Below are 23,735 nucleotides of genomic sequence, written 5' to 3'. Positions count from 1 at the left end.
CATATGATTGATAGATTAATTTTAATACTTATGGGTATATTAAATTTAATTTTATTTGTAACACTTTAAGTTTTTAAAATCTTAGTAAGATTTTGTTGTGCATGGAAAGGGTCGGAACAAAACTCAGGGTATATTACAAAGGGTCGCGGGGGGAGGCCGAAAACGCCTTGCGCAATTTAGGGATGACTCCTAAAATTCTACTTCATTTTACCAAAAATTCCCGGACTTTTCCGGACTTTCCGGAATTCCCTAATTTGTAGCAGCCCTTATTTAAAGTCCTTTCATACCCTATTTTCACAATAAACAGAAATTGTATTCCTCAGGCCTGAACTAGTTGTCGAATCACATGGATTTACAGATGTTCTTTTCTGGCATGAGAACCAACTCTTCTACGTAGACACCTCTGCTTCTAAGCTCTGCGCCTATCATACAAACAATGGAAAGAAATGTTGCGCCACTATATGTATGTAAATAATTTTTATTTTCTTCTCCCTTATGTGAATTATCTCCACTAGTGAGAATTTTCATGGATTTGTAGCTCTGGGCAGAAGTACTTGTAGTTTCGGTCTGGTGTTCTCACGTTAATCCCTCGATCACAATTTTTTCCAATAAGGAGAAGTGAGGGAAACTCATAACACACAACTCACAGATCACAACTCTTAACTCACAACTCACAGCCCAGAACTCACAGCTCAAAACTGAGTGTCCACAACTCAAAACTCAGGGGAGTGGTGGTGGAGGAACTAGGGGAAGTGAGGGGGTAGGGGAAGTGAGAAGTCAAGTGAGCAGAAGCGAGGAGAGTAAGATAGATGAGAAAAATGTTACGGAAAAGTCTTGAAAGGGAAGGTATAATTATGTGCAGGGGAATGTGGGAATATAGAATGAAGGATAGATGAGAGTGGAGGAATGTAGAGGGAGCAGCAGAGATAAAATATTGAAGGCGGTGATTTAAACGACATACAAATTACCCAATAAGACCAAACATCTTTTTTCTAGGCCTAATGCGCCTACTTTGACTAATTATTATTAATAATTTTTGCCATAGTCCACGGTTTTGTGTCTTTTGCTGTTCTTATTCGTGACGAAATTGATGAATTTGTGGTGGGTGCTGGTAAGGACATTTTGTTAGTCACATGGAATAGTCACAAAGATGATGATGACCCTAAATGGAAAAGAATAGCAACTGTGGACGAAAATATATTTGGCAACAGATTGGATTATGGAACCGTCGACCCGTTAGGCAGACTGGTGTTTGGTAAGAAAATATACTTAATTTGATTTAAGACTGAAAAAATGATAAATTATTCGATTGGAATAGATAAATAATTAGTTACAAAATTAATTTTAGAAAATAGAACATTTTTTAAAATAAGCATATTACAATCCAGATGAAGTTGAACACGTGTTTTTTTAACATACCAGCGGGCGCGCCTTTGAGATTCACACGAGCGGGCGCGTGCCGCACTCTGTGCGGCAGGTGGAAAATTCAAAATTTGCTTACAGAAGATGTGTTTTCTTATATTGGGAAGTAATTATTCAAATGAAAAACATCAAGCAGTTCAATGTCACATATATTTAAAAAATTTCAGCACAAAATATATTATAGAAAGCATAATAATTGAACATTTTACAGTACGAGTAATTCACTGGTCACATTTGCGTCTACTTTTCGACTGCTTTCCCGCCTCCTAATTTCAAAATGCTGGACTTGCCGCTCAGAGTGCGGCCACGCGCCTGCCACTAGGTTAAGTTAACGTTGAAGAGTTAAAAAAATTTAATTTACCAAGCTTAGAAACAATTTATTTTAAGTAAAAATTAAAAATAATTACAAAATTACGTGCAGACGAATGTTTGTGCATCCGTTCTACAAATGGAGGTTAGAAACTGAGAATATCACAAGTTAAAATGCATTTGATTTATCACCCATGTGTGAAAATTCCCTGGAAAGTATTTCGCGGATATTCCAGGTGGAGGTTTGACGGAAATTCCGGTTGGAAATGCCTTTGGCTTATTGTAGAAATTCCACTAACATTTCGTCTGCAATTCGCAGCATGTAATGGACTCTAAAAGTTTCTTGAAAAAATTGTGCTATCAGTAATGCTACCCCAGCTCGATTTGGATAAGTAAAGACCGTCGTCCCAATAAATTTTTTTCATGCATTGTCATTATAAAATAACCTCTAAGTGCATCACGTGTAGGAAATGCATATTTATTCATGAAGGTAGGCCGAAAACAATAAATTTCTTTCATGACCCGTTACTATAAAATAACCTACAAATGTATTTGGTGTGAAAAATGTTTCTTCCTCCAGGAAGTTGAGTTATAAATGAACTTTGGAGGCAACCAACCAATTTTGTCCATGACCCGGCATCATAAAATAATCCCCAAGTGCAACAGGTGTAAAAAATACATCTCCTTCGAGAAAGTTGAGTTCTAAATGAACCTTGGAGGCAACTAACAAATTTTTTTCATGACCTTTTATCAAAATCAGACAAAGGGAACGTCACGGTTATTACAGAAAAGAAGACTACATCAAAAATCTTAGCACTTTTAGAAGACAAAGATACTTAAGAAATTAAGAAAAATTCTACACATGAAATCCAGAATTATCTCAGCACAATAGTAAAATAATGGTAGCTTGAAGTTACCATCGACAAAATAAATTATAATTCTCTAAGATAAACAAATAATTTACCAACACTCTTCTATGGTTTGATTAAATTATCAAACAAAAACCACTATACAGTTTGCTCTCTTGACGCCGTGTCTATGCTTTTTTAATATTGATCCTAACCTACATTGATATGCAGAGTCTCTAAAAAGTCCCGGGACCGTTGGATATTTCCTCAGGTAAAATATTTTTCAAAAAAGTGAAGGTCATTCCTGAAGTAAATTTCAACGAGGAGTTCAATGGTGACCCTCATTTTGCCCTCGAAGTTGACCTTCATGGCTTTTTGAATATGAATTTTGTTTTTTTAAATGGAAACCCCCTTTTTTACATATGCAATCGATGAAGCGGAAAAATCTACGTTCAGGTACGTACCCAAGTCATAGGTCAATTGCAACGTTCAAGGTGAGTTAGAGGTTATTTGAAATTAACAAAGTGTTTCAAGAGGTCAGTGTAATTCCTGAAGTAAATTCCAACAAGAAACTCATTAGTGAGCTCTGTATTCATCATGGTTACAGCGTTTTGAACATTGTAAAATCATAAGAAAATTTTTATTAAAAGTTCCAGGTTCCATACGAATATTACGAATCGAAACTAAATTTACGTATTTCGTGTACATACTCACTATCTTTCGCTAAAAGATTATTATGGCTCAAGCTAAACTTTCGGAACGAGAGAGGGTATCTGTATTAATGATGCGTAGTTGAGGAGATCGAGTTCGATCTTATGATCAAGGTCGCTTGCTTTTTAATCGCACTTTTGGTAATGGAGAAGGGTTAAATCTTGTTTAAAAATCAACAGTTGAAAGAACTGTAAGGCGCTTTATGAATCGTGGATCTATCAAGAAAATTCATCTGGTACAAGAGCTCAATGAAGACGATCCTGATCGTCAGGTTGAATTTTGTGAAATTATGATGGACATACTTGATAGAGATTCTCTTTGCTTGTACAATATAGTATTTTCAGATAAATCTACTTTCACTTTAAAAGGTGAAGTTAACAGGCAAAAATGTAGATATTGGTCCGACACACATCCTGATTGGATGTTGGAGAGTCACATACAATATCTACAAAAGACTAATGTTTGGGCCGGTACCTTAAATGATACATTGATAGGCCCTTTCTTCATCGATGGCAATCTCAGTGCCCGTGCATATGAAGAGCTTCTCAGAAACCAAATTGCACCAAGAATAAGGGAGATTACAGGCGATAATTTTCAAAATATTTGATTCCAGCAGGACGGAGCAGCGGCTCATTACGGTAGGGAGGTTCGAGCATATTTGATACTAAGTTCCCTCAAAGGCGGATTAGAAGAAGGAGTGAATTCGAGTGGTCTGCTAGATCTCCTGACCTGACGCCTCTCGACTATTTTCTTTGGGGTTACTTCAAGAGCAAAGTATATTCAACGCAACAGCAAAGCTTAGACGAATTACAGAAACGGATTCTGCAATAGGCTACTTTGATTGATACGGAGATGTTTCGTAGTGCTGTAACTCACTTTTATAATCGCATACTTTTTTTTAAGAAGCTCAAGGTTTTCAGTTTGAACATCTTTACTGAAGCGTGAGAGGCAAGGGGACTCACGCTAATCAAGCACCCCAAAGAGAACAGAATTTACAACGTCCACGTCGTTTTTCCTGGGCAATGCTAAACGTAAACGCAAAATACTTGAAAAAAGCCTTAAGAAAAGCCTGAAGATCATTACCACATCAATATAGAGCTCACCAATGAATTTCTCGTTGAAATTTACTTCAGGAATTACACTGACCTCTTGGAAAACTTTGTTAATTTCAAATAACCTCTAACTGACCTCGAACGTTACAATTGACACATGACTTGGGTACGTACCTGAACGTAGAATTTTCCGCTCAATCGATCACAGATGTAAAAAAAGGGTGTTTCCATTTAAAAAACAAAGTTAACCTTCGGAAAGTCATGAAGGTCAACTTCAACGTCAAAATAAAGGTCACCATTGAATTCCTCGTTGAAATTTACTTCACGAATTATACTCAACTCTTAGAAAACTTTATTAATTTCAAATAACCTTTAACTGACCTTGAACCTTACAATTGACCTATGACTTGGGTACGTACCTAAACGTAGAATCTTCCGCTCTATCGTTTCCTGATTTAATAAAAGGAGATTTCCATATAAAAAAAAAACAAAGTTGACCTTCAAAAAGCCATGAAGGTTAACATCAACAATATGAAACCCTGGTAGGTTGCCCCATATCATTAGTGGTTTCAGAACATGTTTTATAGAATTTATAAAAGGATATTATCAAAAATAAATCGATTAGAATTCCTTTTTACTGTGGCCATGTGGACGATAAACTTATTTGTCAACACAAGGATGACATGTTTCGAATCTTCTAGATTGCTTTCAAAAAGATGAATCTTAGTAATTCACTGTAAAGCCATCTGCCAATAAAATAATTAACTTTTTAGAAACGTGCCTATATTCAGAATATGTGAGAGACTAAAAATCAATATTACAGTTTCTATAAAAATAAACTGCAAAAAATTTCATTACAGTCTAATTAAACAGAGAAAAATAAAAGACAAAGAAATGCAGGATTATGTAAACACCCGACTAATTTTGATCATAAAATTAATTTTAATGATAAAAAAGTTGAAATATTTAATCTAAAAAGAAAGTATGACAGAAAGAACATATTAGAAATGTTTCATATTATTAAAGATAAAGGGACCATGAATTTTAGATCAGACAATGAAAATTTACAAATAACTTATCATGATACTATTTAAAGAATTAGTAAACTTTCATAAATTTCAATTTCTTGTTAATTTTCATCGAAACTAAACTTGATAAGTTGACGGTCGCCGTATGGCGGCGCCAGCTATGCAACTGGCCTTGAATTTAAATAATGCTCAGTGAAAAGGTTTAATAAATTTTTCCTAACAAAAATAATGTCCTGATAATTCTGGGTAAAAGATGAGACTCATCCGGATTTTTCTGAATTTTTAAACCTAAATCCCAATGCATTCCTACTAACCACAAAAAATTATTATTTATGCGCAATTAGATGAGACATATAAATATTTGTGTAATTTTTAAACATTTGAAAAGAAAATAGTCTGAATTTTTTATTATTTTATATTATATATGTATACAAGATAATATTCATTTTATTTATTAATTTAAATCCATTTCGAATTTTCAAATATTTTAATAAACATATTTTTCTTTAATGAACGCAATTTGTTTCCTTATTTATTATTGATTATTAAATGTTTTATTATTATCAGACGTTATTTCAAGTTCAAAAAATGAAACTTGTTAAAAGTCATTTCTAAAATCGACAACAGTAATTTGGTGATTGTGACTTCCTTTTTGTTAAAGCTCCTTCGGCTTTAACGAATACATTCTCATCACGCATCTCGTGCATATACAGTCTACACATCAGCCTTACCTTTTTTCAACTTCTAAATTAAATCCCTACCTCAGTGACCGACAAAACTTCGATTGACGAGAGTTTGAGGCGGGGGGGGGGAGGCAATTATTTCTAACCTAGATTCATACCTGGTTATTGTGTTATGCTGAGAAGTTCAACCAACCTTCAGCAGCGTTATGTTAGATGAGAGTTCCCAGTGAGCAAAAAATCTGGCGACTTCTTTACGACATGGTTACGACAACTTTACGACATCCTATGTCAATGTCGTTACAGTATCTTTACGATATCGTAAGGACATCGTCAGATGATATGACATATTTACGATATCGTAAATACGACTTAACGACATGGACATAGGATGTCGTAAAGTTGTCGTAAAGATTTCGTAACGATGTAACGATGTCGTAAAAACGTCGCCAAATTTTGTGCCGAATGGGTTCATATTATCTTATTTTCACATTCCCGAACCACAGTAAGAAAAAAAAGGACATTTTTGGTTCAGAATAACGTATAGCCCACAAATATTGAGCGATTTGAACAACAAAAATTTAAAAAAGCTTTTAAGATTTCTAAGAAAGCTTTCGAACCTGATTTTTTAATTAGATTTTCAATTTTTTATAAATAAACAAATATAACGAAAAAATTGCCATTTTATCTATTTGGCGTGCACAGCGCTCGTCAATAATAGCAAAAATGTTAAAATCGCTTAAGTTTTATAATCTCATATTAGCTAAAGATGTTCCAATATTATATATTAAGTAACAGAATTTTTTATAAGCAAATTATTTGTTGAAAAAATGTTTTCTATGATTTATGAGAATAATACGTTTTTTCTAGTTATATTACAACAAATTTGAATGGATCATAATTATAATTCTTTATATTATAAACACATTTTATGAACAAATGCAGTAATCAGAAATTTTTCGACCGAAAAATTCGTTTTTTTCAATGTACATTTTTAAAAAATTCGAAACTTAATGATATTTGTAGCAAAGTTCCCAATTTGGCTTCAATTATCTTATAGTTTTTCAAAGAAATTTAATAAACAAATGAATTTCTCGGGCACTTGTCGGCAGAAAAATTTGGGTTTTTCCATGCCAGTCTTTTCAAATGGGAACTTAATGAGAATTTCAGCAACATTCATAATAATTTAAAAATTTTATAATTTCTTTAAACAAATTTGATGAACAAATGTATTAATCAGACATTTGTCCAAAGAAAAATTTATTTTTTTTCTATTTTAACAGTTTTAATTAGGGTATAGAAAAAAAGTAATTGTCTATCGACAGATGCTCGAATAATGCATTTGTTTATTAAATTTGTTTTAAAAAATATATATAATTTATCAACTAATTATGAATTTCGCTGAAATCATCATGAACCTCCCAAATAAAAAGATTCAAATTGAAGAAAAAAAAAACGAATTTTTCCGTCCACAGATTCCAGAATAATGCATTTATTTATTAAATTTGTTTTTGAAAGAATATATAATTTATCAACTAATTATGAATTTCGCTGAAATCATCATGAACCTCCCAAATAAAAAGATTCAAATTGAAGAAAGAAAAACTAATTTTTCCGTCCACAGATTCCAGAATGCATTTGTTTATTGATTTTGTTTTAAAAAATCATAAAATTTGTCAACTCACCATGAATGTTGCCGAATTTATTATGAAAATCCCAATTAAAAGTCTGATATCGAAACAAAACAGAATTTTTCAATCGACAGATGCCCCAATAATGCATTTGTTTATGAAATTTGTTTTAAGACAATCATCAAATTGATCAACAAATTATGAATTTTGCTGAAACTGTCATGAAGTTCCCAACTGAAAAGACTGGCATTGAAAAAACCAATTTTTTCTGTCGACAAACGCACGAATAAGGCATTTGTTTATTAAATTTGTATGGAAACCACAAAATTATTCAACAAATTATAAATTTTTTAAAAATTATTATAAATTTCCTAACAGCGAAAAATTGAAATAGAATAAAACGAATATTTTTGTCAAAAAAATGCCTGATTACTGCATTTGTACACTAAAATTGTTTATAATATAAACAATTATAATAAAAAGAGAAATTTTCCATATAATATTTTTTCGATTCCAATTTCTTGTACGTTATTTTGAACCCAACATGTCATTTTTTTCAATCATGCACCTGTTTTTCGGATTAAGGGGGTCTCCAAACGTGAATATCTGACAAAAACTGGGGAAGGGGGTGGGGGGAATTTTACACAAATATCGTACCTCTTCTGATGAGAATGTAAAAATGAATTGATTTGTCATAAATAATGTTTTGACAGTTTTGTTTGTTTTTCTTTTAATCGTGAAAAAAAATAATTGAGAAACTTGGAAATACTGTGAAATAGTTAAATGAAAAAATATAATTTTTGATTTTCGAAAATGTGCTCACTTTTTCAATTTGTATCCAAAATGGCTGTCTAAAGAACTCGACCTTCATTTTCTGATAATAAAAGAATTTAGCAAAGGAAAATCAAATCAGTCAATTCTTTCAAAAGTTATCGTGTTAACAAAAAAACCATCCACATACAGAAATACAGAAAGACAGACTGACAGATCCAGCACATTCGTAAAACCTGATTTTCGCATTCAGGGAGTCTCAAACCCTGGATATTTGACAAAAACTGCGGGTTCAAATTTTATACAAATCTAATACCTTCTCGGATGAGAATGTAAAAAGATCAATTATAAACTGAAAAATGAGTTGTTACATTTTTAAATAAGAGAACTAATTTCCAATCATTATTTTTTTTTAAATATTTGAATTTGCATCGAATTAAATTTACATCGTATATTAATTTTTAAAAAATTGTCAACAAAGTAGTTATCACTATTTAGAATAATAACATAAATTAATGAGATTACATGGATAACGCTGGATTCCAATTTAATTAGTACGATCATTGCGAAAATTAATTCGAATTAATTGCAAGTGTATTCACTGAATTTTCTTGCATTACAAGTGGATTATTTCGAATGACAAGTGTATATTGGAAGTGGATTAAAAATGGTGGCCTTAAAAAATTGACTTGCTTACACTTCCATTTTTCACAGAATTTTCTTGCAACAACGTCTTACAAAATACCATCTAACCACACTTTATAACTAATCCACTCACTCCTATAGCCTAACCTTCCTCGCTGCGCCTCGCCTCGCACGCTCTTTTGTCGCTATGCCTCGCATTACCAACCTCTGTCTCCGCTGCTAACACCTAATACTTAACTACTATTTACAATATTTACATTTCTCTTACCTCTACTTCCTCTTCTATTTACAATCTTTCATTCGCCATTCCTCTTTCTCCTTCCTTCTCTTCTTCTCTATCTTACCCAACACCCCCTTTACCCATGCTACTGCCCTCTTGTCACCCCTTCCATGCAACAATACCTCCAAGCTTATTCCTCTCCTTTCCACCTCTTCACATTCCTCCAACCAATGCTCCAATTTTCATCCCCCTTCCTGCACAATTCACACATTCTCTTTTCTCTAGAAAGTCAGAACCTATTATACTTCTCTATACACCCGCATCTCATTCTCGCTATAAGTTCTTGACTTCCTTGCTCTCCTTTCTTACACAAATATTGCACTCTCTCCCTTGGCATAATCCACACATAGTTTCTGTTATACCTTGACTCTCTTATTCTCTCCTCTCCTTCTGCCCTCTCTTTCTATATGCCATTCTTTTGAACCAACTCATATACCATCCTTCCTTCCTCGTGCATTCTGCTAACTCCATCCATTTTCAATCCATTCGTTCTAAAATACCTTTCCCTTGCCACCTCCATCTTTGCACCACTGTGTCTGTTTTCCTTCTCCCACCAACACTCTCTAAACAATTTACTTTCTCCTTCTTCCGAAAATTTCTCCTCATATTTACACGCTCGACTCCCTGTTATAATCCATAAACTCGTTCTTGATGTCTCACTCCTGACAATATAGTTCGGCGTATTCCTTGCCAACCTCAGTATCCACTTTACATTAAATTAGCTTGTATGAAGAGTGAATAACTCCAAAAAAGAGTGGATTACGAGTGTGTAACTCCATATAAAAAGTGTATTCCTGCCGATTAATACTAGATTACAATAGATTTTCTTGTATTATAAGTACATTACAAGTGGAGTGCTCCAATTAGAAATGGATTACTGGTTGATTACTCTAGATCAGATGTGAATTAGAAAAAGGGTTTTTACCAGAGAAAAAGTGAATTACAAGTGAATTACAAGTGAATTACACCACATAAGAAGTAGATTAAACTTTAAACTTAGATTAAAATAACTGCAGATTGGCTTGTATAATAAGTGGATAACAAGGGAATTATTGTGGTGTAATTGGACTACTCCTAATTAGAAGTAGACAACTCCAGGTTAGAAGTGGATGACTCTGTCTGACAAGAAAATTATTTTCGCTTAGGAGCGGATTACTCTGAAAGATTGGATTAACACAAGATTGAAAGTGGATTAGACCGAATAACTGTGGATTATCGGATTTCTTCAGATTGATAGTTTAGATAACCGAGTGTTCCAGCACATTACTAGAGCTGTTTCCCATTGGTTAATTATTAAATTTCAAATTGTATATTATATTCCAGGGACGATCAACGTTGATGGACTTAAATTGGGAAATTTGACCTCTTTGAATTCTGAACTGGGTTTGAGAAGACACATTACGGATGTCAGTTCGAGCAGTGGATTCGTGTGGGAAACACATGTGACTAATCCTCCCACAGTCTATTACGTCGATTCTGAGTCAAATTATAACATCGATGCCTACACTTTTCACTCCAGATCAGGAAGATTTGGTGAGTTCCCGAATAAAAATGCTTCAACTTGAGTTCGACTTGAATTGCCCCCAATCAAGACATGCTGAAGTCGAAAAGGTCGACTTGAGCATGTCTCAGTTTTGAGACGAAGCCAGACTTCAATTTATGTCTTGAAGACAAGCTTTTATGTTTTGAAGACATAAATTTATCTCTTGAGTCGTATTTTTATGACTTCAACACGTGCGGTTTATAACTTCAAGCGTATTCCTGCCATAAAGAAGTTTCTTTCTAACAGTCATAAAAGCTAATCTTTGTTAATGCCTAAACAATCTTGTATATTTTTATACAATATACATATCAAATCAACTTATTTACAGATTGTTATTTGTATTATACTTGTTTCACGATGATACTAAATATTTTGTTTGTTTTTACGTATTTCTAGCAGCTTACGAGATCCTTCTAGAAATTTACAATTTATATTTTTTTAAAGAAAATTCTTAGAAAAAAAACTCGTTCAGACCCACCGATTCTGAACTTTAAATTAAAAATAACTAATTCTATAATTACAAATTTTTCATTCATTAATTTAAATCTCATTTATGAGCCAAAAACGGTTCGGTAATCTCAGCCAAGACAAGGCTCGTCTTAAGTCAAGTAAACGTCGTCTTAGCTAAGACAAGACTCGACTTAAGACAAGTAAACGCCATTTTACCTGTCATGGCCAGAAAAGTAAGACAAATCATATGTCTCGACTTAGTTTTGAGACGCAGCCATATATCGATGTCTTGAAGACGAACTCAAGACATAACCAAGTCGAACTCAAGTCAAAGCATTTTTACTCGGGTTAGTATTCAAAAAGTTCCGTTTCATGTTATAAATTCTCTACATCAAGTCAAAGAATAATTCTTTACGAAAACTTCCTGTCCTAAAATCTAAGTTATAACTTTTTAAAGAAATTTTTTATATTTAATCTTTAAACTTATCTCATCTGAGACCAAATGATCATTATTCACCAAAATCCCTATTCAGAATTTAATTGTCAACGAAAAAATTATTTTTAAAGCCAAGAAAGAATTTCACATAACTTTCGAATTATTTCTCCCCGTTCTTGGGTCAGTCGACCTTAAGTGTTTACTTTCGGATTCCCTCCACTTGTGGCCCAGGATATTTGCGGGAAACCCCCGAGAATTGACTGAAAGCGAGAGTTCAGGGAATCTACGAAAAAACCGAAATTTTCAGCCAAAAATAAAAACTTTGATTACAAAAAGACCAATTTTTAACAAATATATAAACCTTCTAATAAAAAAGATAAATTTTCAACCAAAAAAAAAATAGTTCAATTCTAGGTTGAAATAAAATATTTAAACTAAAAGAAAAAAAACTAATTTACACCACAGTACTTAAATTTTAAATACAAGGGATGAATTTTCAATCAAAGAGACGAATTTTCGAGAGAAAAAAATTTGCACCAAATAAGACTTTTTTAATTTTTTATAATTTCAGTCACAAACCTTTACTCTAAACAAGAAAATAAATTTTCAATAGACACTATTTATTTTTAACCAAAGTTTTTAATTACAAAAAATTACTTAAAGTTTAGCTAACAAGATTACTTTTCTTTTTAAAAAGTCGAAGTAAAATTAAAGACATTCAAATGAGAGTAAAAGCAAATTAAAAATTCTATTTAACGTCCAATAATTAAATGAGTGTGAAGAATCCCTGAAGCTAAAACCAAGAATCCAACGACGAAATTTGGGCAACCAGAATAAAATGTTTTTATTGAAACTTTAAAAAAGATAAAAAAATTTCCTAAAAAACAAGATTTCTTTTTAAACCAATGAAAAGAAATGAAGAAGGTTTGATTGGTTACATTTTCATTGTTTCCCCTTCTTTTTAATTGTGTCCAAAAAATAAAAATTCCTATTCATCTTATTCTCTTTTATTTTTGTCCAAAAATAAAAAATTCTCATTTAAATTTCCTCTTTCTTATTTTTATCCGAAAAAGAAAATACCTTTTCTTTTCAGGGAAAATTTAAATCTTTTCTCAAATTTCAATAGGAACATTTGACCGTGGTTTTCCAAAATTGATCTTCCGATTCTTGGTTTTATTTTCAGAAATTCTACAGTTCAAAATTCGAAGTTTCAACTAAGTGCATTATTTTTTTTAACCAAACATAATATAGTAGTAACATTTTTAGTTAAAAAAATTAAAAAATCAACGAAACGCTTTTTCAACAAAATAGTTTGAATCTTCAACGAAAATAAAATACATTTTAACAAAAAAGTTACATTTCTTTCAAAACCCAGAACATTTCTACCATCACGGATGACTTTTTATAAACAAAGAATTTTCGACCTAAATAAATAATTTTAAATTAAGTAGGTCAATATTTAGTCAAAAAAGATAAAATGTTAACAATGTATATGCATTTTAAATTAAATAGTTGAATCTTTAGCAAAATAATATGGATTTTCAACCAAAAATTAAACTAGTTAATTATTAATTTTTAAAAATTAACTTTCAACCAAATATTTTAATTTCTGACCAATCGGATAAACTTTCAAGAAAGAAAATTAATTTTCTAACACAAAGATAAATTTTCAACAAACTAATTGATATTTTAACCAAAACGAATTACGTTTCAACTAAACAGTTTCATTTTCTCAACAACAAAAAAATTAAATTTCTACTATAACAGATGCATTTTTTAACAAACAAAAAAAAGAATTTTAAACCAAAATGGTGAATTTCAAGAAAAGTTTATTAATTTCCTACCAAAAAAGCTTAATTTTTATCAAAACATATAAAATTTTTAACAAAAAGTGAAAACTTTAACAAAGAAAAATGCGTTTCTAATGAAAAATGGTATTAGTGAAATTTTAAGTTGAAAAAAGAAATTGTTATTCAAGGACACGAATTTTTAATAAGTACCTAAGCTTAAATAAAATGGTTAATTTTGAAGAAAATACTTTAATTTTTAATCAAAAGTAATTATTTTTTTAACCAAAAACATACATTTACAATCAAGAATTTAAGTTTTATACCAAAAAAAGGCGAACTTTCAACAAAATACATGAATTTTCTAAAATATCTGAATTTTTATCTCAAAAAATTTAATTTAGAACTTAAAAAGAGTACTAAAATTTTAGGCTTAAAAAGTTAATGTTGAACTTGAAAAGCGATTTTTTTAGCACAGTCATTAATATTTGAACCAGAGTAAATAACTTTTGAACCAAACCTTTGCATAAAAGGAAGACATTTCAATAAAATAGTAGAATTTTTAACAAAAAAGGATGGATTCGAAAAATAGAAATAGTTAAATTATTAGTTGAAAAGAGTAACTGTGAATAAGAAATAACAATTTAAACAAAATTAGTTGAAAAATAGTTGAACCAAAGAGCGCTACATTCAAGGAAAAGTATATCAATTAAAAATTAAATGGTTAAATCCTTAACAACAACAAAAGATGGATTTTAACAAAAAATGGAACAATTTAATTTTCAGTCAATGAAACTAATTTTAAATAAGAAAACAGATTTTCAGCCAAATAGTTAAATTTTCAATCAAACAAATAAATTTTTGACAAATAATTCTTCCCAAATACATGTATTGAAAATGTAAGATTTTATAATTTAATGCGTATTTAAATCACCATTTTTAGTGAACAGTATGGTCGCCTTTAAACGGACAGGACAAATGAAGGGTTTTCCGCGTCGTCTGACAGTTGACAGAGGTGGTAAACTCTGGGTGCCTGTTAATGGAGGTGGCGAAGTAAGAATTTTTCACTATTTTTTAAAATATTTTCGAAAATGAAGCTTTAAATAAAAATAATATTTTTAACTTTCCTAAGGTCATTCAAGTTGATCCACGCACTAAGAAAATATTACAATCTATTCCCATACCTGCACAAAGAGTCAGCTCATGCGCTTTCGGGGGTCCTGAATTTAATATTTTATATGTATCAACAATCGCACAATTTGCTGCAAACGATCGAGGTGGTTCAATTTTCGCTCTTAAGGGCCTTGGCGTCCAAGGGTGGCCTCCAGAACAATACAAGTTGAAGATTTCTAAAATTGAATCCAAATATTTTCAACCTTTAAGTATAGGTTATTAATAATTCCTTTATTTATTTACCAAATTTCCTTAATTTAGAAAATGATCAATTTATTACTTATCACCAGACAGTTAACGAACCTAATCTAAAGTTGCGCACCGAGCCTAGGCTCGCTTCCCTCCAGACGCAGAACCGTTGCACCGCATGGGAGGAAGTGGGGGAGAGTGCGCATACGCAGGGCACACACGACGTTCTCCCATCAATTCCCTCCATGCGGCGCGGCGGTTCTGCGTCTAGAAGCAGACGAGCCTAGGCTCGGTGCGCAACTTCAAATTGGGCTCGTCCGCTCTCTGCTTATCACAATAAGTCAGAAAAGAAACAACTCTTCAAAATGCGATTCAGCAGATGTGGATTATACCGGATTACCCGAGTGTTTAGTGCTAAAATAACAAATAATTTTAAATACCAGATAGGAAAGAACATTCAAATTGTAAATAATTTACAGCAAGGGTTCCTCATGCCTTGAGGAATTTTACTTTTACTTTCCAATTTATGAAATCTTTTACATCTGCTCAAGATTAAGCGTTGTCTCATCAGCTTCAAGAACATTATCAGTCTGGAATTCTAAACTTAAGCCCTTCACGATGAGAAAATCAAAACTGAACATAACCCAGGATATTTTATTTCTGTATAAATCGGGCAGCTGTTGTTTTCAAATGTTTTACTACGTCGTCTTTATATTTATATATTAACTGTTGTTTTCTACAGCCTTGTAAATAGTTTGTGCTGTGTTCTTTAAAATATATGTAAATTAATTATTCGAAGAACTGAGCTAATAATATTTCTGAACCTTCGCCAATTTGCAGCTTAAAATAGATATTGCAGGCATATACAAAGATATGTGAAACATTTCTAAAATTCAGCAATTAAACACTGAGATTACTCCTCAGTGAGGATAATTACCCTAGATGTTGAATGCTGATGGTATCTGTAAATCCAGAGGCTCGGAACTGTTTTGCCTCTCCTGGTTCACTTTCTGGTTTTTCACGCGTAACTAAACATCGCAAAACCCCTCCCCTACCGCATCTGACCTCATTCGTCTCTGCTACGCGGCGTCTATTTTTGGAAACAATAAATCCAGATTCGAATGTAGATCAATTTTCAAACAATTGGGTAATCTTTAAACTAAATTGATAAACTTTAACCAAAGAAAATAACATGTCAACAAAATTGATAAATTCTCTACAGAAATAATAATTTTCAACAAAAAAAGATCAATTCTCAACCAAAAAAAATGTGATAATTTATATTTCAACCATTGAAGAATATAATTTTAAACGAGAAGCAGTCGGCTTAAAAAAAACAGGCGAACTTTTAACGAAAAAGGATACTTTTGAGAAAAATTGTTTTATTCTCCAAGAAGATTGTTTTATACCAACAAAGACAAAATAATATTCAACAAAGTATAAGAAATTTTTAAACAAGAAAATAAGTTTTTAAGGAACAAAAATGATTTTCTACGAAAAGACAGTTTTTCAACAAGTAGATGAATTTCTAACCAAGTAGTTGAAATTTCAGTTAGAAAAAGTAATTCCAACAAACAAAAAAACAAATTTAGCATAATATAGTTAAATTTTCTACAAAGTCGATTCATACTTTACAAAGTAGCTGTTTTCCTCAACCAAGGAGGCTAATTTTCTCCCTGAAAAGAACAGTTTTCAACAACATACATAAATTTTGAGCTTTAAAAGATAAGCTTTTAACAAAAAAGGGAATTATTATATTTTTTAACAAAAAAAATTATTATTAATTAAATTCAACGAAATAGTTAAAAAAATATAGATGACAACGTAAATTATACTTTAAATTACCTGCATTAATCTGGATTACACATTTTTTTACTTGGATTACCTAACTTATTTGAAATTAACTGGATTACAAGTAGAAAAATGTGTTAAAAGTAAAACATTCAAAATTATAAGAATTTTAATGTACTGTCCTATCATTAAAAAAAAAAGAATTCGAAGTCTGAAATATCAGAGAATCTTCAAACTGTTTTAGAATTTTCCACCCAAATATTTATAATATTATATCGGAAGGATTTTTCAACCAAATAGTGGAATTCTCAACAACAACTGTTAATTGTGGGTAGATTGTGCTAGATTAAAAATGAATTTTTTTTTGTTGTTGCAAATGTCTGATATCTTTTCAATTAAAAACTCAAATATTAAATTATTTTGTTGAAATATCACATTTTTGGTCAAATTTTGTTATGAACATTCTTTTTGTTGATAAAAAAATAATCTTTTCAGATTACAAGTTCAACTGTCTTTTAAAAATATCTTCTTTCTAATTTAAAAATTCAACTACTTGGTAGGAACTGCAACTTGTTTGGTCTAAAGACTAATTTCATTTCAAATTTATATTTTTCGGTAGCAGAGTTTTGGGTTAAAAATTCAGCTGTCTTCTAAAAAATTGATCTTTTTGGTGGAAAATTCTACTCTGTTCTAAAAATGTATTCTCATTAAATTAAAGATTCAACTATTTGTTTTAAAATATAACCATTTTGTTGTAAATGGAAATGATTGGTCTGACACTAATTTTTACCTGTTAAAATTGAACCATTTTGTTGAAAAATCGTATAGATTTAATATCGTAAGTTTTGGATGCAGAGCTCTGAGACAGTTTAGGTTTCAAGGCTACAAACTTTATATTGTTCGGCATTGAACGCTAAAGTTTTATCTAAGTTGTATGAATTAGGTAAAGATATCTTTGTAAAAAATGATTCTTTATAGGCCACGTGTCAAATTATTGACGGACACAATTAAACAATTATTAAATCGTTATCATCGAGTGATCTCTCGAGACTGCAAGGATCAAGTAATGACAGAAATATATTGAATAGTTAAATATTCAGTAACAAAATTTTTTCAAAAATAAAGAAAAAACGAATTTTCCTTTTAATCCAGAGTAACTGACCCAGAATGGAGATCAGTTTTTGTCATCGACGACAATCAGAAATTACAAAACTGCTCACGGTTATAAGCAACCGTTTCTTAATTTAATTAAATTTATTGGGAAATAAGAGATTTTCATAGGTTTCGCTGATACATTTAGAGCTCTGGTTGACAGCAACACTTAAATTCAATATGTTGAAAAACTAAATCTATTGATTTAGAAACAGATGCTACAGAAACAGATGCAAGCGCTTCACGCGTTAAGCGAATCGGTTAACATGTGAATCCGCAGCTCTCACAATGAAACGATTTATGGAATTTGTGCAACGTTGAGCGCAATTTGACAAAATGAAATCTACTAAATTTCCGCGCCCTTAAGATCATAATCCAAATCAAAAACAAAATCAGATGTAAGATACAATAGTACGAGCTCGCATCAAAATAATAACAGGTCACATCCACAACATGAATATCTTGTTAATTCCAACAAGCTCCGTTGCTATCACAGCCAAGGTGAGCAAAGTATTTATTCGTGCGAAAGCTTTTCGAAACTATCTCCTAAAGATCGTAATAATTTTGGTGAAGCATCGTCTCTTTCTTTTATTTTTCTTCACCCAATGATCAGCGCAGCAATTGTCGTGGTGGAGACTGCAGAAAATGTGGAAAGGGCAACAATTCTCTGCTGCATATGAACTCTGAGAAAACAGATAATTTGGACAAAATTAACTGCAAGTATTTGATTTAGAATATGCACGTGCATACAGCGTCGCATGATCTGTTATCCACTGCCTTCGTCGATATTGTTGATAGTCAAGGAAAACCTTAAACACGCAGGATAATGTTAGATAACGGACCTCAATCAAATTTTTTTTCTGAAAAACTTGCAAAGCTACGAGAATTAGGGACTACGACTGAGAACATTTCAGTAATCCTATTAAATTTTATGTCCACACGCTTTAATCGGTTCGAGAAAAGGATTACTGTCTTTCTAGTACCGGAGGTTTAAAATCCTTTACCTTCGATCTACATTGATCTAAGTTCGCTGAATGGAGAGAGCAAAGGCAGAAGGGGCGGATAGAAAAAGAGAGTCAAGGTTAAAGGCAACTATGTGTGGATTATGCCAAAGGAGAGAGCGCAATATTTGTGTGAAGAAGGAGAGGAAGGAAGTTAGGAACTTATAGTGAGGATGAGATACGGATGCATGAAGGATTATAAAAGGTTCTCGTATTCTAGAGGAAAGAGGTTGTGTGAATGGAGTATTCTTGCATGAAAGGGGGGACAAAAGGGCATTAGTATGGGTAAAGGGTGTGTTGGGTAAGACGGAGAAGAAGAGAAGGAAGGAGCATCAGCAGTAAAGAATGAAATACTCTAAATAGGAGAAAATGGTAAATATTGTAAAAATTTCATAATTATTCGTTATTAGCCGCAGAGGAACAGGCTGGAAATGCGTAGCAAAGCGTGAAAGTACCGACATGCGATTTTGTAATGACGACAGGCCGAAAAATAAACGTTTTAATATATATTCATTACCCCAGTTTTTCTGGCTTTGCGCTCGGAGCTTTTAAATTTCAAGAAACTAATTTCTTATCCTACTCCATAGTGATCTGTGGAAAACCTCGTTCATTTTTCTGGAGAAATGGAATGTTAATTTTATGACTTTAGCACCGGTAGCATTCAACGGCAGGGTTCAGTTGGTTACGGAGGTTTCGATTTGCAATGCTTCAGTATGATGAGATTCCTTTAGGATCTCAGTTTTTGCGGTGATTGTAGTTGCTATGTCGTAAAAGTGCTCTTGGCCAGTTTGTTTGTGACTTATAACTTTTTGTTAATTTGTTTAATTCTTTCTAATCTGTGCAAACGTTTTTAAAACTTTTTCTTTTTCATTACGTATTATGGACATTACCATAGGAGCATGTTCGCTGCGCATAGTAGTAATTTCGAGATGTATTCCTAAAGTTCTGGCCCGTGTCAAGCAGTGACAATCTCACCCACTTGACCTGTACTAATGTTGACATCGCATGAGAGGCTGTTGATAAACCTAAAATAGGGCAGATTTATTATGTCTGTAAAGGATGTCATTTTTCGGGTACTAGGGCCACCTCTTAGGCAATGAATATTAACGCTGTTGTCAATAATGAGATTAGGTGTTCTCTGGACGTCAATAATGGAAATTCTGTACCCTTTCCTCTTACTCGTGTCAATTCAACTGCTATACATCCGGTTCTCGTTTGACCCATACATCAAGTGGGCACGGAGGCTCAAAGTAAACCACTTGCGCAGCCTTGTGAGATTTTAGCGACATTCAGTGAATTTGAAACCAGACAACAGGATATTAACGAAAAGTTAAACTTCACCTATTTGGAAATGAAGACTTACCTCTCAAATAACAGTCGTTGCTTAGATTCTCTTGAAGTCGGTTCTGTAGTGAAAATTGAGGAAATTCGCCATGTTCAGAAGGAAGTCAAAGACCTTAAGTCCACAGTGGTTTCGCTTAATCATTCGCTGAATGTTAATGATCAAACTGCTTTACATACTAGGCTTGAAATTTATGGTCTTCCAATAAAGACTAACGAGGACCTTGTGGCCATCGTTGATTTAATTTACAGGGGTCCTCATGCACCAATTATTAAGGATGATGCTGTCAACCCTTATCAAATTATCAAAGCACCACCACTCACTCAGCCTACTACCCCTCCGATTATCGAAGTTAAATTCAGTGGTTGATGCCTTAATTACACTCAACCGAAAAATCCATGCTATTTTTCAATAGAAACTAAGGGCTGATTTCAAATCCTTAAAAAGCACACACTAAATTATTGAAATAATTTGAAAATTACTTGAAATCTATGAAAATATCTAAAAATATATCAAATTCCTTAAAATGTCATATGAAATTACTGTAATCAATTGAAAATTCCTTGGAATCTTTTAAAATTCTCTAAAATTTTTCAAATCCTTTAAAATCTTTTGAAACACCTACAACTTATTTTTTTAAAGATTTCTAAAGTATTAAAATTTTTGTTAAATAACCCTTTTAAAATTGGTTTCATTCTTTGAAATTCCCTTCAATTATGAAAATCAGTTGAAAATTCCTTGAAATTTTAAAAAATATTCTTCAATATTTAAAATCTTTTAAATTTGTTAAAGCTCTTGAAAATTTCTTGAAATTTAAAAAATACCCTGAAATATTTTGAAAATTACTTGAAATCTATTAAAATATCCTAAAATATATCAAATCCCTTAAAATGTCATATTAAATTACTGTAATCAATTGAAAATTCCTTGCAATCTTTTAAAATTCTCTAAAATTTTTCAAATCCTTTAAAATCTTTTGAAACACCTAGATGGTTTCCTTAACAAAATTTCAAAATACTTTAGAAATCTTTAAAAAAATAAGTTGTAGGTGTTTCAAAAGATTTTAAAGGATTTGAAAATTTTTAGAGAATTTAAAAAGATTCCAAGGAATTTTCAATAGATTACAGTCATTTAATATGACATTCTAAGGGATTTGATATATTTTAAGATATTTTTATAGATTTCATGTAATTTTCAAATTATTTCAATAATTTATTGTGAGCTTTTCAAGGATTTGAAATATTTCAAGATACTTTCAAGAGCTTTAACAAATTTAAAAGATTTAAAAAGATTTTTAAGGATTTTAAATATTTGAGAATATTTTTTTAAATGTCAAGAAATTTTCAACCGATATTCATAATTTAAGGGAATTTCAAAGAATGAAACCAATTTTAAAAGGGTTATTTAAAAATTTTTTAAATACTTTAGAAATCTTTATAAAAAGTTCTAGGTATTTGAAAGGATTTTAAAGGATTTGAAAAATTTGAGAGAATTTTAAAAGATTCCAAGGAATTTTCAATTGATCACAGTAATTTAGAATGATATTTTAAAGGATCTGATGTATGTTTTAGGATATTTTAATAGATTTCAAGTAATTTTCAAATTATTTTAATAATTTAGTGTGAGCTTTTTAAGGATTTAAAATATTTCAGGGTGTTTTAAATTTTAAGATATTTTCAAGAGCTTTAACAAATCTAAAAGGTTTCAAAATATTTTTAAGGATTTTAAATATTTGAGAATATTTTTAGAAATGTCAAGGAATTTCCAACTGATTTTCATAATTTAAGGGATTTTCAAAGAATTAAGCCAATTTTAAAAGGGTTATTTAAAAAAATTTTAAATACTTTAGAAATCTTTATAAAAAGTTCTAGGTATTTGAAAAGATTTTAAAGGATTCGAAAAATTTGAGAGAATTTTAAAAGATTCCAAGGAATTTTCAATTGATCACAGTAATTTAGAATGATATTTGAAAGGATTTGATGTATATTTTAGGATATTTTGATAGATTTCAAGTAATTTTCAAATTATTTTAATAATTTAGTGTCAGATTTTAAAGGATTTGAAAACTTTTAAGGTATTTTTAAACTTGTAAGGAATTTTCAAGAGCTTTCAAAAATTTTAAGCGGTTTTAAAGGATTCAACAATTTTCAGGATATTTTTAGAACATTCCAACAAATTTTCAATTAATTTCAAGCGACTTCAAAGAATTTTAACGTTTTTTTTCTCATATTTTTGTTTGGTTGATGATTCATCAATTAGTTGGATAAATTTGTTTTTCTGAAAATGTAACTATTTTGTAGAAAATTTATTTTCTTTTTGGTTAAAAATCAATTTTTGTTAACCACAAATTTAACTATTCTATATTTAAATAAAAAGTGTTTTTTTTAGTTAAAGTTTTTTGTATTTTATTGAATACTCTTCTTTCTTGGTAGAAAATTAATCTTTTTTGTCGAAAATTTAACTATGATTAAACATTAATTTTTTATTCAGAAAATTAGTCTTCATGGAAAATAAATTTCTTTTGTGCAAGGTTCATGTATTTTATTAGAAATGCCTTTTTTTAATATACAATTTAGCTTTTTGGATGAAACTGTAATTTTTTGGTTTCAAATTTTACTATTATGTTGAAAACAATTTAAAAAATGTTTGTGTTCAGTTATGTATTTGATTCAAAATTTTTTTGTTGCAGAAAACTAATTGTTTTTAGTTGAAAGTTTAACTATTTCTATGAAAACTTAGTTAACTATTCATTTATATTAATATAATATTTTATAAGTACAATATTAACATTCATTATATATTATGTTAGTATTATTCCTATACAGTTGTATGATAGTGTCATTTTTTGGAAATTTGATGTCTGTTTGGAAAAATAACTTGATCTAACTTGATCTAATATTTAAACTAGTATCTTTCAATGTAGAAATTGGTATTTTGAGCATAATTGAGCCTCCCGCGATCAAAACGGGACACGCTCGAAATGCCTTGGTTTCAGTTCGCCTCTTGGTTACTCTCGTTCTTGATTTTTTCAAGTCAGATTTTTAATTTTTTAAGAGCATATATTAATTTAAAGAAATTGAAAATCGAACTTGAAAAAATCAAGAACGAGAAAAACCATGAGGCCAACTGAAACATTTCGTATCTAGAATACACAGGCCGACAAAATTTGACAAAGGTCCGGAACCAGAGACCAGACCTAGTATACCCGAAGGTTTTTGCTGAGCTGAATCCGAATCCGACCTCAGAAAAATTCCATCACCCTCAGTTTTCGAGATATTGTAACCTAAAAGTGCAAAAAACACCGTTTTTTGCTATATTTGAGGTTACATAGAATCTTGAATAAATTTTTTTTTCAAAAACGGGCGAAAGCATCACAAAGGAGCACCATTGCTCTCTGAAATCCATTTTTCAGATTCAAGATAGTTTTTTTTTCATCGATATATCATTGATTGAAGTTAAGTATTTTCGCAGTTTCGTAACAACGTTAAAACACC

At 31.2% G+C, this 23,735-nt stretch overlaps 1 protein-coding gene across 1 annotated transcript; it reads left to right on the top strand.

Annotated features, from left to right (window-relative positions):
• Positions 1 to 818: 818 nt before the first annotated feature.
• Positions 819 to 15,242, top strand: LOC117176376. Its single transcript, XM_033366620.1, has 5 exons — positions 819 to 846; positions 1,046 to 1,255; positions 10,701 to 10,910; positions 14,537 to 14,646; positions 15,057 to 15,242. Exons 1-5 carry the CDS (start codon positions 819 to 821, stop codon positions 15,240 to 15,242), a joined length of 744 nt encoding a protein of 247 aa, XP_033222511.1.
• Positions 15,243 to 23,735: the final 8,493 nt, after the last annotated feature.

The sequence above is a fragment of the Belonocnema kinseyi genome, chromosome 7, assembly GCF_010883055.1.
Source record: "Belonocnema kinseyi isolate 2016_QV_RU_SX_M_011 chromosome 7, B_treatae_v1, whole genome shotgun sequence".
Taxonomy (NCBI): domain Eukaryota; kingdom Metazoa; phylum Arthropoda; class Insecta; order Hymenoptera; family Cynipidae; genus Belonocnema; species Belonocnema kinseyi.
This window is presented reverse-complemented; position numbering and strand designations above follow the sequence as displayed.

What these genes read in the sequence shown, in the direction of transcription:
- LOC117176376 (XM_033366620.1), top strand. Translation starts at nt 819, where the DNA reads ATGTTACGGAAAAGTCTTGAAAGGGAAG. An exon ending in CTCCAGATCAGGAAGATTTG is followed by an intron (nt 10,911 to 14,536) that starts GTGAGTTCCCGA and finishes CACCATTTTTAG; the next exon opens with TGAACAGTATGGTCGCCTTT. An exon ending in CTGTTAATGGAGGTGGCGAA is followed by an intron (nt 14,647 to 15,056) that starts GTAAGAATTTTT and finishes ACTTATCACCAG; the next exon opens with ACAGTTAACGAACCTAATCT.